At 35.9% G+C, this 17,435-nt stretch overlaps 3 protein-coding genes across 4 annotated transcripts; 2 read left to right on the top strand and 1 right to left on the bottom strand.

Annotated features, from left to right (window-relative positions):
* The first annotated feature begins 197 nt into the window (after positions 1-197).
* LOC140746849 (antichymotrypsin-2-like) lies at positions 198-5,155 on the top strand. The gene is made up of 7 exons (XM_073078946.1): positions 198-830; positions 894-976; positions 1,946-2,083; positions 2,300-2,506; positions 3,065-3,163; positions 4,328-4,468; positions 4,919-5,155. Exons 2-7 carry the CDS (start codon positions 923-925, stop codon positions 5,153-5,155), a joined length of 876 nt encoding a protein of 291 aa, XP_072935047.1. The 5' UTR covers positions 198-830; positions 894-922.
* Positions 5,156-6,706: 1,551 nt separating this feature from the next.
* On the top strand, positions 6,707-17,066 carry serpin-29 (serine protease inhibitor 29). 2 transcript variants are annotated; one of them, XM_073079984.1, is made up of 8 exons: positions 6,707-7,736; positions 8,141-8,445; positions 9,098-9,271; positions 9,897-10,109; positions 10,886-11,122; positions 13,418-13,621; positions 15,750-15,873; positions 16,928-17,066. In XM_073079984.1, exons 2-8 carry the CDS (start codon positions 8,356-8,358, stop codon positions 17,035-17,037), a joined length of 1,152 nt encoding a protein of 383 aa, XP_072936085.1. In that variant the 5' UTR covers positions 6,707-7,736; positions 8,141-8,355; the 3' UTR covers positions 17,038-17,066. The 2 variants fall into 2 exon arrangements, with proteins under 2 accessions (XP_072936085.1, XP_072936084.1); XM_073079983.1 differs by having other exon boundaries at positions 6,707-8,445.
* Positions 11,174-13,241, bottom strand: nAChRa9 (nicotinic acetylcholine receptor subunit alpha 9). The gene has a single exon (XM_073079985.1). The coding sequence runs from the start codon at positions 13,011-13,013 to the stop codon at positions 11,754-11,756; it is 1,260 nt and encodes a 419-aa protein (XP_072936086.1). The 5' UTR covers positions 13,014-13,241; the 3' UTR covers positions 11,174-11,753.
* Positions 17,067-17,435: the final 369 nt, after the last annotated feature.

Genomic DNA, 17,435 nt, shown 5'->3' with positions numbered 1-17,435 from the left:
TTGATTATCTGTTGCAGCCTTTATGGTCCATATTGAGCTGTCAAGCTATTTCGCCCGATAGTGGATGTTAGTTTATTAAGTTTATTGATAGTTTACGTTTGGCATACTGCCAATAAGGTCACAGTGATCTAGAGCGATTTGTGATAGTGCGAATCTTTGATGTTAACCTTTGGAGTACGTTGCATGCTTTTCTTTAAGTTATACAAAACAAAAGGAAAAGTTTAACGTTAGACCGATTAGTTAAATACATAGGCCTATTGTACTCGTAATGTCACAGCAGCTAAGAATGTTATTACTGTTATTAGTTAGTATGATAAATATAACCAAAGTCAATAAGGTTGCAGCCCTCCACATAATTAACCCTTAACCTGAAGGTGGTACAACCCTTTGTGGTTCGACTCCGGCGGCACCACCTTCACACCTATTTCTGAAATGGAATTTTTAAAATCGGTTTTCCCCAGCAGAAACTAACTCTACACAATACTTACCTAAGAAATAAAATTTAAAACTAAACTCCCTGTATATTTTTGGGTTGGAACAGTAGTAGTCTTATGTCAGTGGTCTATCAGCTTTTAACAGATGTTATATGTTTATAATTTATACATAATATGTTCAATGGATATATAAAATTGAAAATAGAACGTGATGCCCTGCTATACGCGTGTTATTTTTATCGAGTTATCATTAAATAATTATAAGGTTGAATTTATAATCATGTGCAGTTTTGTCAAGTGGATTTATCCAATTTATTGGAAACAAGGAAAAAACATCAGTTTTTAAAGGACGTACACAAATACACAACTGGACAGGAAACTGACGGAAATAGTCATGTTAGTATGTCACTTTTTAATTAATTAACACGAATCTTAAATATAAGTAATTTTTAATGACAGTTTATAGTGTAAACCCACCTATCATTGCAATGGATGCCAAGGGAGGCCCTTCCATCTTCGAGTTCTCTGCAAAATTTTGTAATGTAAGTTGTATTTACATCTACATAACTTTAATTCGTATTTACAAATCATTCACGTGGAACTGTATCTAATCAGTTATCACTAACAACATGCGCTGTTTGTGAAGTAATATTCAGTAATCAATTCTACATTTCTATAGTGCTTGTTACTTCATATACCTAGATACCAAACTGTTATACCAAAGTTTCACATACTTACTAATAAACATCCCTTTTGTGTTGGTATGTGAAGGTCAAATCTCGCAACTGAGTCTTAAATCACGAAATCAAAACTAAACTTTAATTGAATACATGATTATAATTAGATTAGTGACGTCATTATAATTCCAATATGGCGGACAATCTTTTATGCATTCCCCGTATATGGGTAGGTATCAAACGGATTCTGAGAACAACAAAATAACTTTACTAAACTTTTAATTTTTTTTTATTATATATTTATGCAACTCGGTACCTATCTACTAGTATTTACGTTTTCAGTACTAAGTGACATCGAATAGATTGAGTTGAGCCCCTGCTTGCTACTTTCAAACTATAAGCATAATAATTTTGTGGGGACAGTTTCGTTTTGCCAACTGTAACGTTAGGTAGTTTTTAAGAACAGAAGCTTGGCGAAATGTTCACATTAAAACAAGAACTTTTTGGCTTGCGTAGACCATTTACAAAAATATTTGTGTTACTCTGCAGTTGGTAGGTATATTCTGACATAACTTACTTTATATTAGATGTTAATTACATGTTATGGTATTTATGTACTACTTAATAATCTTACTATTTTTAATAAAATAATATGCCATTAACACTGTACCGGGTTTAGCCGTTATGGAAGTAGGTAGTGTTTGCTTTTAAAAATCAGTACTGCACCGCTAAAGTTTAAATAATACCTACTAATAAAATTAGATAAAAAATTAAGATTCTAACAGAAATGCTAACGGGGAATACTATTATAAATAGTCACTTATTCTTTTTTAGAAACTTGACAACACGAAAAATTGGGCGTTTTCTCCAACGGCGGTTGCTGAAATATCGATGGCGGCGATGTATTTAGGTAGCCACGGCACCACTGACGCTAGTGACTCCAAAGTCATCCAAATACCTAACGGGAATAATGTACTGTTTTCTTTAATAATATAAAATAATAATAATAATATAAGTAAATTTATCTAGTTACACGCTTATAATATATTAGCACGAACATAGATATATCTTTAGACTAAAGCACCTAAATACAGTATCTATGCTGCATGAATACTTACTCAATATTTAAATAATAGTAAGTATTAAGTAGTCTACTTAAGTATCTAACGTATTGTTTTCAATTCTTAGATTCCATCTTCATATTTGTCACTGGCTCCAAAACTTAAGTCAACAAAGGGAATAACAATATATCAGGCAAACAAAATATATCTCACAAAGAATCTCTACAAATTGAGTCTAAAACAGAAAAAGGTAGTAAACAAAATCTTTAACGTTAATGCAGAAAATATCAATTTCTGCGACAGCTATGGAAGTGCAAAATGCATTAACGAGTGGGTGAGTATTAGTGACTTATTTTGATCAATATCTACTTTAGTTTGGTTAGGAACGTAATCTAAATAGTTTTGAATACGCAAAGCTTAGCAATCGTTGCAACGCTATTTTAGTCCGGTCAATTTAGCTGTAAATATAAGGGTACCCTTACATAAATTCCCAGAAAGCTGATAATTTGCATAGATGTTAGGAACATCATTGGTATGATATTGTGAATAGTCCCCATCGATACCGTCTGCAATTTTTTTATTCAAGTTCAAAAGTTGCAAAAATGGGTTCTTGGAATATTTCAGCAAAAAGGTTAGCTTAAAGATTAGGTCAAATTTTCAGCTTTCTGAGAAATTATGCAAGGGTCAAAGGGTCTGTCTAAATTGACCGGACTATGTTTTATAGAAGCAATCCAACGTCGTGGTTAGTGGTGGTTTAGTTAAAAGGCATAACTATTATTTACTGATATCATTCGAACTTTAATATTAAGTACTTAGACGGACTATCCGAAGGGACGAGGTGTTCCAGCTCAGTCTTATGTACCTTATCCAGCAGGTCATTGTAATGTTTCAGGTTAAAAAGAAGACCAAGAATAACATTAACCAATTCCTCACTTGCAATCATTTATATGTGGACACCGATTTGGTTCTCATTAGTGGTATCTATTTTAAGGTAAATTCTTATCTTGTATTAAAATGCGGAACTTTAAGTAGGTACCTAATTACGCTTACGCTTTCTACACTCGCAGCCCCACACTAGGATTCTCTATATCGTGGGTGCCATGGACACACACAGAGACAAATACACAAACACCCAGACCCAGAAACAGAAATCTAAATTCATCATTTAGATCTGTCTGGCCGGAGATCGAACCCGGGACCCTCTGCGCGTCAGACCGGCATGGTGACCGCTCCGCGACGCGGGTCGTTAATTAGGCAAGAATACTTGTAAAGGAATAAATAACTAATTTGATATCAGTATTTCTTTGCTATAAAAACAGTATAACGTCATGTTAAACTTTGATGGTTTATTGGTTAAAATGAAAAATGGTTACTTTACATAATTTTGAATAATATAAATATACCTATTGCGACTTCGAGTTGTCTCCAGCATTTAAGATTATTGGCATAATTATGGGCTTTTTTGCAAACAAATTGATGCTGGGTTTAATTAAAAACTTACTGAGCTAAAACATACATTGTACAAGAATGATGCGTCATGTCATAAGCCTTTTTTTTTGTTTACGAGGGGGAAACCTTCAAAAGGTACCCGACGACGTGGGAGCGACGCCGGGTTATGTGGGACTTTTACCGCACTAAAACCCCCCCGGTGGCCGTCCTCAACGCTTGGCGGAGAACTCCGGGATCTCCGATGGAACACAACCGGAGTCCTCCGAGCGCGTTTCCCCTATTGGGCTCTGCCCTTGGGGGAGCAATTTACGCTCCTCCCGCACACCTGGTGTTTACGACGGCATGCGGCTACACACACCGCCGTCCTTCCCGGGGTTGTTGGACGGCTTGAGCTCCCACTCTTGCCGCCCGCAATCCCGGAAGCCCCCTTTTAGTCGCCTTTTACGACAGGCAGGGGACACCGTAGCCCTATTCTAGTCCCGGGACTACAGGGAAACATGTCATAAGCCTAGCATGGCATTTAACTTATTAATGAATATTACTTATGTCCCTTAAATATCTAAGTGCGTGAATGAGTCACTGTGCCAACTTAAGTCATATTTGCATTTTTGCACCATTGAAGTTATTTAACATCATAAAAAGACAAAGTTTAGTAATTATAGATAGCACCGTATAGGTAGTAAATTTGATAATTGATTCGTTTCAGGGTGTTTGGCAGATGAAATTTGACCCAGAAGATACAGAGGAAGCTATTTTTTATTTGAACGGGGATGAAATAATTAACGTGTTTTTAATGTATAGAAAAGAAAGGTACAGATTCAAAGATAGCAAAGAGCTCGACGCACAGGTAGACACCTATTGCTAATTCAAATTACTAGTTTTAGGTACTCTCCACACCCCTTGTAAGTTGTAATTCTGTAAGTTCGTTGCTAAACTTATCACATTTTATATAATGCGTAATAATGACTATTGAATTCTGTACTGACACTTATTCAATTAGTTATAGTCCGCACCAAACTGCTAGTCCACTCTGAAGTTGTTGCGAGCAGGTGTAGTCATACAATGAGCTATGGCGACGCGATTCATTTTTATTATCAGAGCGGACTAGCAGTTTTATGCAGACTGTACCCCACTTATCACATTTTTTGCTCATTGTTTCTTTAATTGGCTGCTTAGACTTAGGTATGTGGTTTTTTCAGAATTATATTTTGCTTACCTACCTCGATAGAATTTCTTTTGAAGAAATTGATAAATTTCCGAAGAGTTTGTATTGTAATTGTAATTGAATTGTTTTTAGTTGGTGCTAATACCTTTTAAAACCGAAGAGGCACATGCTTTAGTCGTCTTGCCGAAAAGAGTAACTGGGTTGAATAAGGTACTCGAGAGACTAGCCGACGGGTACGACCTCATGGCAGAGGTAGATCAGATGTCAGATGAGGAATTAATAGTTAGAATTCCTAGATTCAAAATTGAATGTGAAATTAATTTCACGGAAGTCTTACATAAGGTACGTATAAAGTTGAATGTACTTTGATTGGTAGGTATTTTGTATTGTCAATTATCTTACATAAATTAGTTTAACGTAACCCGATTTGAAGAACAACAGTGACCCTTAGTAATATCACATTTGGACGTTGTCCAATTAGTCCATGGAAGTAAAAGGAATCAGTCATATTAGTTATACTACGGCCCAGTTGAATTCAAATTCTGTGACTTGATAAAATAATTGCATGTCGAAGCTGGTAAAAATGAATGTCTCAGGAATGTTGTATAATATAAATAATCCCGAAAATATAAGTAGGTGTTATTTTGTATTAGTATTAAAAAACTATAATTCTGTCTACGCCGTAGACAGTAGACTACGCGTAGGCTCTACGAGATAATTATGGTAAAATAATTACCATTTTTACACGCTTTATATTAGCTTCACTTGTATGTTTGTCAATGAGTAACTCCGTTTTTGAGTAGAAAGAGATCAACATACATCCTTATCTTACCCTGCATGTATGAAAGAATGAAATATAATACCGAAAGATTTTTAGTTGATTTTATCATAAAAGCGTGTTTTTTAGTTTTTTGAACTATATTTATTTTCTACGCTGTCCCAAAAGTGTAACTCACTTAAAAGTGTGAACTCAATTAAGAACTTGTGCGGTTCGGAATAGCTATTCTATTAGTATCTAAAACTCACAAGACCGACTATTTGTGCGGTTTCGTAACCGTCGGAGTTGCGGAATTATCCGTCATCTCGCGGAATAAAATCGCAAGTCAGGGGAAAGAGATCGATTCGTACTTCGATCGTCTGTAGTTTTTTTTTCTTTTTGTAATATAGGAGAAGCAGACGAGCACGCAGTACATCTAATGGTAAGTGGTTACTGCCGGGCATGGACATTGGACATTTGTAATCCCCAGATAGGATTAGATATTCCTATCTGAGTTCGGCCACAGTTGCGCCGCTACTCCTGCGTACTAAGCGGGAACGTCTCGGAAAAGTATGTCTCCCTTACCACACCCTTCAAACCAGAACACAGCAGCGTTTAACACTGCTGTTATAAGGCAGAAATAGGTGTGGCGATGGTGTCGCCTGAGATGAACCACAAAGGGTTCTACTACCTGATATAGTACCTACGTATACTACCAATGTATAGGTACTTACGTCATTTGATTATTGCAGATGATATACCGTGGAGAAGGCGACGCCCACGCGAGTTTACCGCTGACCATCCTCATTTAATTGTGATCCTCTGCCAGAATATACCAGTCCTCTGGGTTACATTTCGTGGAAGATTTCAGTAGAGTTATTAAGTAATGAATTGTTATTGTTAGCTTTTTTCAACTGGCTTTGTTGTTTACGTAAAAAATAACTTTAACTGTTAATTGACGTGGTTTACTTTAACACGCTTCAAATTAAAACGTAGACTATATCACTTTCTTAACTCTCCCTTTACACACACTAAAACACAGCACTAAACATTATTATTATTATGCAGAAATAGGTGCAACATTACTATATTCGATGTTTGTAAGTGTGGTTAGAAGTACAAAAAGCAATTTAGTATTGTATGCTACCTTTACGATTATCATAGCCTAGAGACCATAGTTAAGTATAATGAGAAAAGTAGGTCTTTCATTTCTTTTGTTGGATCCAGCGCACAGCAGAGCGTCGGTGGCAACCAGCCAAACGGCTGCTTTAAATCGATGGATGTACACAAATGCGTGTCATGACCGTATAAGCTTAAACTGTGGCCTCATCCGTACGTTATACAAATTTTATACGTCATTTTCGTTATATACACATAACATATAAATAAATAACGCTTTTTACACTCATAAAATCGAACTGGAATTTTTCCTGTGTGGTTAATTTCTCCATCTTTCCTACAGGTAAGTATCTACAGAAGATATTTAGATTTGAGCCATGTAGTTCACCATAAATGATACAGAACTACCTACATGACCATTTTTAGACAACCCCAAATGGGACACCAGGCTATAAATTAAGTCGATTGAGAAAATGTTGTTACCTCTGAGGGATTGTGGGATAGGCCATATACTCGACGCATTTGTCGACCGGGCCTTAGTCTGCGTAGACCCCCGAAATGTAACCTAACCTAACCTATCCATACTAAGTGGTGGGGTTTGCTGCCCGTGGCAGAAATAGTTTTTGGTACTTCTTATACAAATGAGACGGGGAAATTTCAAGATTATATTTTGTCGATGAAGAAAATACTAAAATTATAAAGAGCTACCTGGACTCTAACTGCACGTTTTGACTCTGAGGTCTTAATTGCAACTGGTTTAAAACAGGAATAAGGATAAGTCCACGCTCGAACCACTACCATTAGTACAGCTTGTTAATCTAAAATAAACAACTATAAACTGTATTAATTAGACCCATTAATCGGTTAAGCAGTTGCATACGAATGTGTGGAACAGAACGCATTATTTACAGGTATTAATCGAAGTAGTTTGCAGTGAGGCAGTGAGATAAGGAATCTCGGACGGTGAAGCGGCGTACGCAAACACTTATTTTTTCGAACAAAGGTTTTTCTTCAGTTTAACATAATACATGTCTAACCGAAAAACTGCTTGGACTTGTATACGGACATAAATAAGTAAAGTGTTGTTCATTTTTAAAACAATATTGTTAGTAAGTCGTTCGTAAAATGTTAGTGTAAAATAGATACAAAGAATATGCATAGTTACAGTTATTCGTGGTTTATTGTTATTATAATATCGACCAAATGTTGCGTCACATATGAAATTTTACAAAGAGGAGACCCTTCTCTTGTTACTTCTCTTTTTGTAAACCCTATTAAAAATCTATACGAAACCAGCAAAGCAGTGCCGTCTTTGTTCCAAAAAGTAACGCATTACATAGCTTCACCAACCACCATTTTTCGAAGTAATCTGGGTCAATACACGCAACTTCCACAACTTTTTGTACCACAACCTCCCGACCCCTTAAACGTGCCCTCCACGACAATCCCTACAGAGCACAGTGGAAATTATTTCACAGCAAAACAGAAGACATTTCAAACTTTAACACCAGTCTCCGACGCGAACAAGTTAGTGACGCGACGTGCATTTGTGACAAATTGGGGTGCGCGCAAAAATGATGCAGTGCAATTAACAACAGCGGATCTAAATAGTACTAATGACGTTGAGTATTATGGAACTCAACGCAGAGTTACGTCTCCGACCACTTCTCCTTACGGTTTCAGTGCGCCTTACATGTTTGAAGAAATTTCTGCATCTAATATCGATGCCCCTTTTAATGACTTCACGCAGGTTGTGGAGAGATTAGAACATAAGTTTTATGATGTGAGTACACGTATTTATTTTGTATTGATGGGATAGTTAAGATAACCATCTAAGGAACGATTTTCAAACTCTAAGTTCTTAATGTTGGACAGTAAATACACAGCTAAGATAATCGATTAAATCGGGTTTTATTTTGACATCGTTGTTTGTTTATAACAATTATAATAAAGGTGTTCTGTGGGTAATTATACTCGAATATAAGGTTACACGTAAATCGCAGATGCGTGATAAAAGATACGCCGAGGATTAGGGGTGTAACTCTATTATGAGTTTATTGACAATTTTATCAGTGTGATGAATATGTGTATGTGAAATAATTTGAATAGGATAATCGATGTTAATATGTGTATATGTAGGTACGTATGTGTATATACAGGGTTTCCCGTAAGTACCACGACAAACTTGGGTAGAACATAGGTTAGGGTCTGACCTCTCTGAGAAATAAAAATCGTATGTCGCGAATTCTCTGCGCGAAATCCTAAGTAAGTAAGTAAGTAAGATTTAATGATAGAGAATACAATTTTCCCCTTTGTACCATAAATACAATATAGATACTAGATATACCTATTTATTTGTAGTGATATACCAAATTATATTTGATATACCAAATATATTACACTCATATAAAATACCATAGTTATAATTATTCTAGGCTACTTTTCGCAAGTTTTTGTCGATAAGTCATCCGGAGCGTCAAGAGAATGGAATTACTTTTGCACAATCTGGATTGTTTCTCTATTTACAATTAATGACTCTCTGTACTGAATCAGAAGTAGAAGTAACTACGCAAATCATGCAATCGTTGGGATTGAAAACAACTTGTGAGGTAAGAGGAATAATTGAAAATATCGTTAGTAATCTACAACATTCAATCAATATAGACTTGTAACTGTATTAAAGTACATGGGTATAAAAAATTCGCTGCCACGCCTGTCATGGTGAAGTTAATGGATTAAATAGGTTGTTATTTCATTGGTTATTTGAACACATGACTTTTGACCAATAATTTTTGCCTATGACTTAATTTAACATTAAATAAAATTCACGATATTAATATACTTATGAGTATTAACTGTGGATAAAATTGAAAATCAGTGAAAAGGTAGGCTTTTGCTGATGTAACAAAATCTCAAGGTAATTTAAAGGTGGTAGAACCCTTTGGTTTGAAGGGTGTGGCAAGGGAGACAGACTTTTCCGAGGCGTTCCAGCTTAGTCCTCAGGGGTAGCGGCGCATCTGTGGCCGACCTCAGGTAGGAATATCTAATCCTATCTGGGGTTGATTACAGATGTCCATGAGCGGCAGTAGCCACTTACCATCACTGCACGCTCGTCTGCTACTCTTATATTATAAAAAAAAATCTTACAAAATTAGCGGTGTGGCACAAGACAAGTTATATTTCAATCCTCAAAGTTGAATTCATTAAGTGAACGATAATTTAAATGTCTAACAGGAACAAGTACAAGTGCTCAATCGTGTTATGGCAATTTTACCAAGATCAAGTACTTTTTTGAAGTTCCGATGGTCGTCGAGACTCGTTTTGGCGCCACAGCTTAATGTCAGTGAAAAGTTTCTTGAAAATACAGCTCCAGCGTTACAAGTTGTCCTAGATCTTATTAATAACACTGATAATCCAGAAGAACTCACCAACCGCCTAAACCTTATGGTACGTAAAAATGTAATTCAAATAATACTCTATTAAAATACTTGTACCCAATAACATTTCGAATTACCGTAGCAGGTAACTACGCTTACTTATACCTACTTAAAAACTACAAAGGTTATTTTAGAATAAGATCTTGAAGGGATGATACGAGTATCAAGGTGTATGAAACAAGCATATTAAAAAAAATACTTGAAGTTAATAATTCTTGAATTATAATAATACTTGAATTATAATAATTCTCCGGAAAATATGTATATATATATATAGGTACCTACTTATCCACTACAATCTGTTGTACTTTTATATGGTTACATAAAATTTAATACCTATAACGGTGTTTACGTGATTAGCTCGATGTGCCCGATAATTGAATTGAATTCAATTGGATTATTTAAACTCAAACGTGTTTATAAGAGCAATAAACTGAATGAAATATTTCGCACATATCTAAAGAATTCAGAACGTCCTGGGAATAAAAAGGGGCGTCTTAAATAATGGTTTAAGAAATGTATTTCTTTAAAAATAATTACGATGTGTTAAACTAAATAAAATGTAAAATATCATTATGTACCGCCTTATGAATTTGTTTAAGTGGAAATTGAATTATTTAATGGATATATCTCTATATCCTAAATTCCTCCAAGTCAATGTGTCTGAGGCCAATATAGGAACTTCAATCTATTTGAAATTGATTACACAAGTTCATGGACGGCTGTTCTAAAATTTTGTAAAATAAGTAATCAGTATTGACAGAACTAAAACGCTAATATTGTTAGGTAGCGAAAGATTCCGGCGGGGCTATGCACAGCACATTCGAAGAAGAAGAGTTATCAAACGGTATTTGCGCAGTGTGGCTCACAACGCTGTACATGCGCGCGCGCTGGCGCTCCGCCCCGACGGTACTGAACGGCTCCCGGCCCTTCTACGACGGGAACGCTCCACCGCGCACGGTGCGCATGATCAGAATAAACGACCAGATGAAATACGCTAGTTTAGATGAATGGGATGCAGAGGTAAATAAAATTCACTCTCGTATACTTAATCGTATTTATTTAAAAGTAAAAAGCGTTTAACAATTGTACAAGTGATTAGATGTGCTTAAAGGCTTAGTTAAAAATAAAATGAAGCTATTATTATCGTTCCTATGTAATATATTTTAAAATACATATATTCTGAACGTTCGAAATTAAGTACCTTAACTTATATCAGATACAGATACCTACAGATTTTCACGTCCTCACGATTCTGTAGCTTTTCACGTTCAGCATGAGCCCATTATAAATGTTATTTATATAAAATGTGGAACATTACAATACTACGGTGATCATATTTAATTTAAATTGAGACAAGGTACTTTTAAGTGATACGCGTATTATTATTTTTACTATTGCCAATGTAGATATAAATATTTATTATAACTTTTACTTCATTTTCCGTAACTTTTTCAGCGGCACAATAGGTAATGTATAGCGGCACTATGTGATTGCAATATAGCTAGGATTAAAAGATACGAAACGAATACAATCGCATTTCTATCTATGACCATTTTTTTTATTTTGACCAGTACCTATAGATATTATTATGCATTTATTAAGCATAGCTTATGTGTACATTATGAGTATTTTAACGCCATGTTCTCACAAATTAATCATCAACAGGTATATAAGTACCAAGTAGCACAATATACACTATAAGTGAAATGACAAATATGAAGCTATTGAATAAATTAGCTAATTTTATCCAATCCGAAGTATTGCGCGATCTTTCGCCATCTATAGGGGAATCATCCGTCAGGGTTTTTCCATCAATAATATCGCTTGGATCAAACTCTGTGAAAATAACATATTTACCAGGGCCGTTGCTCACCAATCTATTCACTGTTGTCAACCACGCAGGAGGTGGTGCCACCCTTCGCCGAATTGCCATTAACATCAGTGTCGTCAAGATCGCTACCAACGTCACAATCATGGAGTCTCGCACGAACAATAGTATTATTGGTGTGTCTGAACTGTGTTTTGGAATATCGTTTCCTATTTCCGTTAAAAACAAGAAATGGCCGAAAAGGCTAAAGCAGGCCAATATTAGTCTGGTGTTATCTTTAATATCGAGTAATAAAGAAGTAAGTGTCAGCATAACAATTACAATAGATGGGATGACGACGACGGCTGCCGGGCCTGCGGCTTCTCTTTTTAACATGAAAGTGTATTTGAGCATCGGAAAGGATGTGTTGGGACAGCAGCTGTAGGCACCCGGTAAGCGGTCATTCACTACCTTTAACAAAGTCCAGCCGGGCCCGTTCTGGTAATCGTCCAATACCACAGGCTTGTTCTTGTAGAATGTAAAATTTATTTGCTCACCCGTATGCATCCAAGCTCCGAAATACATCGTGCAGTTTTGCGAATCGTATGGCCAGCGTCGCAGCGAAGTTCTACAAATTCCAGAATGTGCAACATGGGGTACGCAAGTAACAGTCCCGTCGCTTGCCACCAAACATGTCGTAAACAGAGAATCCGATTGATATATGGAAGCATCTGCGTTAAATAAAGCCATGCGCGGTGTCCATATTTCATGACTCTCCATTTGAGTCTCTTTGATGTCGCCGTAATCTGAAGGTTTCCATGTTAGAAATTCGTCTTTCCAAGTCAATGCTACCCAGCTGTGAAGGTTGAAGGTTTCCTCCAGCGAATCGAAACTGATGTATTTCAGTGCAAATCGAACCTTAACAGTCACTGAGCTCTTATGGTCTTTCACTGGGCGGAAATCAGAATGGTACGCGCAAAGTAAATCGTCGTGCAGTTTGCCCTCATCGTGTGTTGCTGCTTGACGGTCGGGAGGACAGCCACAAGCGAGAAGAAGATTATACAGAAATATTAAAGTAGTGACGGTTTGACCGTTCAGCGTCATTGTTGCAGAATAAATAAACTATTCGTCAAAGGTATAATGGTTAATGCTTCAAACAATCCGCCCCCACGATAAGAACCTAACACCATATGCAACAGCTATCAACAATAGATATTTAATACTTTATTGATATGAATTTCATAAATGTATTATGTTTCTATAAAATAGAATAGAGATCGGTTTATTGTAATAAATAGCCACATTTAAACATATTAGAACAGTGTCGGCGGTATCCCCTATTTATACCTACCGTACCTACCTATATTTAAATAGGTCGTGGACATTTATTAACAATTTTTATTAATAGATCTTGTAAATACTTTAAGTTACCGTAACAAAGATAAGGAATGTTTAGAAAATACTAGTTATGAATGAATGTAAGGATTGTTTAATTTTATTTATTTCAGGCAATAGAAATCCGATATGCAATTCCGGATCTTACGCTTCTGTTATTAGTTCCGCGCGGGCGATCGTTGAAAAATTTAGCAAATTGGGTTTCAAAAAATAATCTTCAATCGATCTACAAGAAAATGCAAGAAAAGCGTGTAGCAGTATCATTACCAATATACACGTTAAGAATGACACTGTTGCTTCCAGGGAAACTTGAAACTGTAAGTAAACATAGGGTGCTCCTGCGCCAGAAACACTCACCTACCTGTGATTTAACAGATTAGATTAGTCGTGCTTTACATCGGTGAGTGAGAAGAACCCAAGCATTACAGTACGCAAACAAGTAGTGATACAACTTATAACATTGTTGTAGGTAATCATAGAATATCCGTGATAATAGTACATTACGATACGCGTGGCCAAAGTAGCCTATTTTTGCACGGCGTGAAGTTAGCGCCCGAGCGCAGCGAGGGTGCTAAACGCCGTGCAGATAATAGGCTACTTTTGTCACAAGTATCGTATACTATTTTATAGCTCGTGTGACATAAACCCGCTTATACTTGTGAAGAAATATGAAAAAATATAATAATTATTTTGAAACTTATAAATGATTGAAACTAAAAATTATGAACTAAAAAAGCAATAACAATGTAACACAACCAAAACCATTGAAATTTAGAAAATTTAGTAATTATTCTGCACTTGTGATAAAGACAAATCTAACACCACACATACGTCGAAATTTATCAAGCCATTTAGGCTACATACAGGCGTATTAAAGAAACATATGATAAGCAATCACATAATGTACTAATACATAACTAATACTAGTGATACAGTAGAAAATCGATTATCAGGACCTTAGTTATAAATATTCGCGATTGTTCGGATTGTGAAACGTGAACAAGTAACTTTGTAATAACCCTTACAGATCAGCCACATTTTGTGTGACTTGTGCATTTAAATTCCGGAAAGTCGCCAAATCGCAACAAAATAGTTACTATAAAAAACAAAAACCGGATTGCTAAAAATATAACCTATGTTATCGCCACAATTTAGACGAATTCAGCGACACATCATGTATCAAAATTAATGAAGTCGTTTGAGTTTGCCAAAGAATGAAAAATACATACGTAACAAACATATAGTCGAAAAACATCACCTTCCTAAATCGGTTTAAATAGCTTTTCTTCATAAACTCAATTATCCAAGTTTCCGATAATCCGAATGCCACAAATACGACAACAAATAGGTCGCTTAGTCGAGATTCTACTGGAGTAGTATTATGGCTAATTTTGATAACGATTCCTAATTTAAATATCTCCTACTATGGTGTGTAGCGAAAATACACAGTCAAAACAAACAATAAAACTCGATAAAGCCCAATAGTTAGTCTTATAGTGATGCTATTGCTTAGTATGTACACAATTGCAAAAACATTTATAAATACGTCCAAAATAAAATATTAAAATAATTATAGCTTTAAACAAAATACTCATTACTCACTTTTAATTTTTAAATGGCATTTAAAAGTATGAAACGTTCATAGCTATGTTTATTTTTTACAACTGTGAGGGTAGAGTATTAATATTCGTATGGTGTAAAAATCGGCTACTTTGGACACAGAAATGCGTAGCTAAAATGCGGGTTTAGGTCACAGAGTGCTATAAAATTTATTATATCACGGCGTGCGTAAATGGACGTTTTACGCACGCTTCGCGTGCGCAAAACCCCCATTTCCGACCCCGTAATATAAAATTTTATACAACACGCGGACGAAAAATGTTTTTCTGACTCGTGTGATTGCAGGCCGAGCCGCAGGCGAGGACTGCAAACTCACACTTGTCAGAAAAAAATTTTTCGTCCTCGTATTGTAATGTACTATTGTTTATCAAAAAAAAAAAAAAATCTCGTCAGTTTGGAATGCACTATAGAAACTATTGTAACGTAATGCCCAAAATTATATCTTGGATTGTTACATTGCACGATAGGTGAATGTCCCGGTAGGGAGTGCCTAGATATAGGTATGCACAACATGTATGGATGTATGGATTTCCTTACGGTATATTAATGACATGAGCCTCTGTAAATCTGGCCTAAGTTGATCAATATCACCGACCCTACGCCCAATAGCGGAACAAAGCACCTGGGGCAGTTAACTACTTGAGAATTGCCCGGGTAAATTGGGATACCTCGAGGCTCGTATACCCCAGGTTTATTACCCAAAATTAAGATTTACCGATGTTGATAAATCTTATTTACAGAACCAAAGAAATGTAGAACACCTACTCAGAGAGTCATGCGAAAAGCAAAAGAATTACCCTACATACTATTTCTAAAAATTTTCAGATGGGAATATCAAGTCTAGTGCAGGCGAAAACTGACAATAATTGCAATGCGTTAAAACTCTCTCACGCAGTTCAACGGATTATGTTCTGGGCTGAAGCTGGGCGTAATGCTTATAAAGATGATGGTAATTTTGTATTTGTATATTACTAATCTCATCTTAATTTTACATGATAGGCAAAATAGCATGCAGTTAGCTATATCTGGTAAGTAATTACTGCAGTTCTTCGACTGAAACTGACTGTAATGTTTTACGACCCGTTATAAGTAAATAAGCAGTGATAGCCAGGTGGTTAAGAAACTCGACCTCGTGACAGAGATGTCCGGAGTTCAAATCCTTCGAAGAAATGTGCATAAATGTGTATGTGCGTATGTGTGAAGTCTACCAATTCGCATTTGGTCAGCGCGGTGGACTCTAGCCTAATCCATCTCATTCTGAGAGGAAACCCGTGCTCAGCAGTGGGATAGTAAAGGGTTGATAATGACGACAATAAATAAATAATCAATGTATGCCTACCAAAAATTAAATTAAATTTGACAATAAGTAGGCAGACATTTTAAAATGTCGATATGTAGACAAAACATTGGATAAATTTATTATTAAAAACGGGCGTACATTAAAGCATGACGTGTCTGACAATTCGCCATCCATAAAAAGCATTTTATGGACTGTTCGAACTTGTAGATACTTTATGATGCTTCATAAAGTATCTAGAAGCTCGATCAGTTGCTTATAGCAGCTATTGAAAGCTACAAAATGTTCTGACAACAGGATAGACGTTCTGGTAGCTATAATCATGCTTTATATTGATTACAGTGATCTGAACGAGCTTAAGGTGATAGAACCCTTTGTGTCACACCCATTTCTGCCTAACAACAGCAGTGTTAACCGCTACTGTGTTTTGGTTTGAAGAGTGTGGTAAGGGAGACATAGTTTTCCAAGGCGTTCCAGCTTGGTCCTCAGAGGTAGCGGTGCATCTGTAGTCGACCGCAGGTAGAAATATCTAATCTTATCTGGGGTTGATTACATGTTCATGGGCGGCAGTAGCCACTTACCATCAGGTGGTCCGCATGCTCGTCTGCTACAATATTATAAAAAAAAAATATGGCGTTTAGAATTTATATCAAAATAAAATAAAAGCCCGCAATTATATTTACTAGTGTACAGTCATTTGTTACAGGGATTGAATGGGACGAAAAGCCAGAGTTGGAAATTGTTGTCAATCGCCCTTACATATTCTTTGTCCGATGGCGTAACTTGACTCTTCTTAGTGGTAATTTCGTCCTCTAATCTAAGTTACATAAAGTATATAAACAATTGGCAATTGTTTCATTATAAGAAGTAAGTAAACAAAGTAAACAAGTAGGTAAGTTCGATAACTTAAATTACAACTATTATACCGAGATTAATAGGAACATTTTCCAGATAAAAACTGAAATAACAACACGTCTTTTCAATTTTAACATTTATTCATCATTTACAATCAGACAAAGACAAAATATAACTACAGACAAGTTTGATAGCCAGTTCCTTAAATCGTTATTTCCATTTTTACACTACAACAACGTACTATTACATGATCGTCAACTGGACGGAAAAATGTAAAATATTTGTTTGCTTACTTATAAAAAAGTAAAGTACCTAATTGAAATATCGTTGTAATAAGCTTTCTTATGTATGTAACGGAG

Source organism: Epargyreus clarus, unplaced genomic scaffold (assembly GCF_041222505.1).
Source record: "Epargyreus clarus isolate Ecla_fem2 unplaced genomic scaffold, WU_Ecla_fem_2.2 ptg000014l, whole genome shotgun sequence".
NCBI classification, from domain to species: domain Eukaryota; kingdom Metazoa; phylum Arthropoda; class Insecta; order Lepidoptera; family Hesperiidae; genus Epargyreus; species Epargyreus clarus.
Note: the sequence above shows the minus strand (reverse complement) of the source record. Positions and strands in the feature narration are given on the sequence as shown.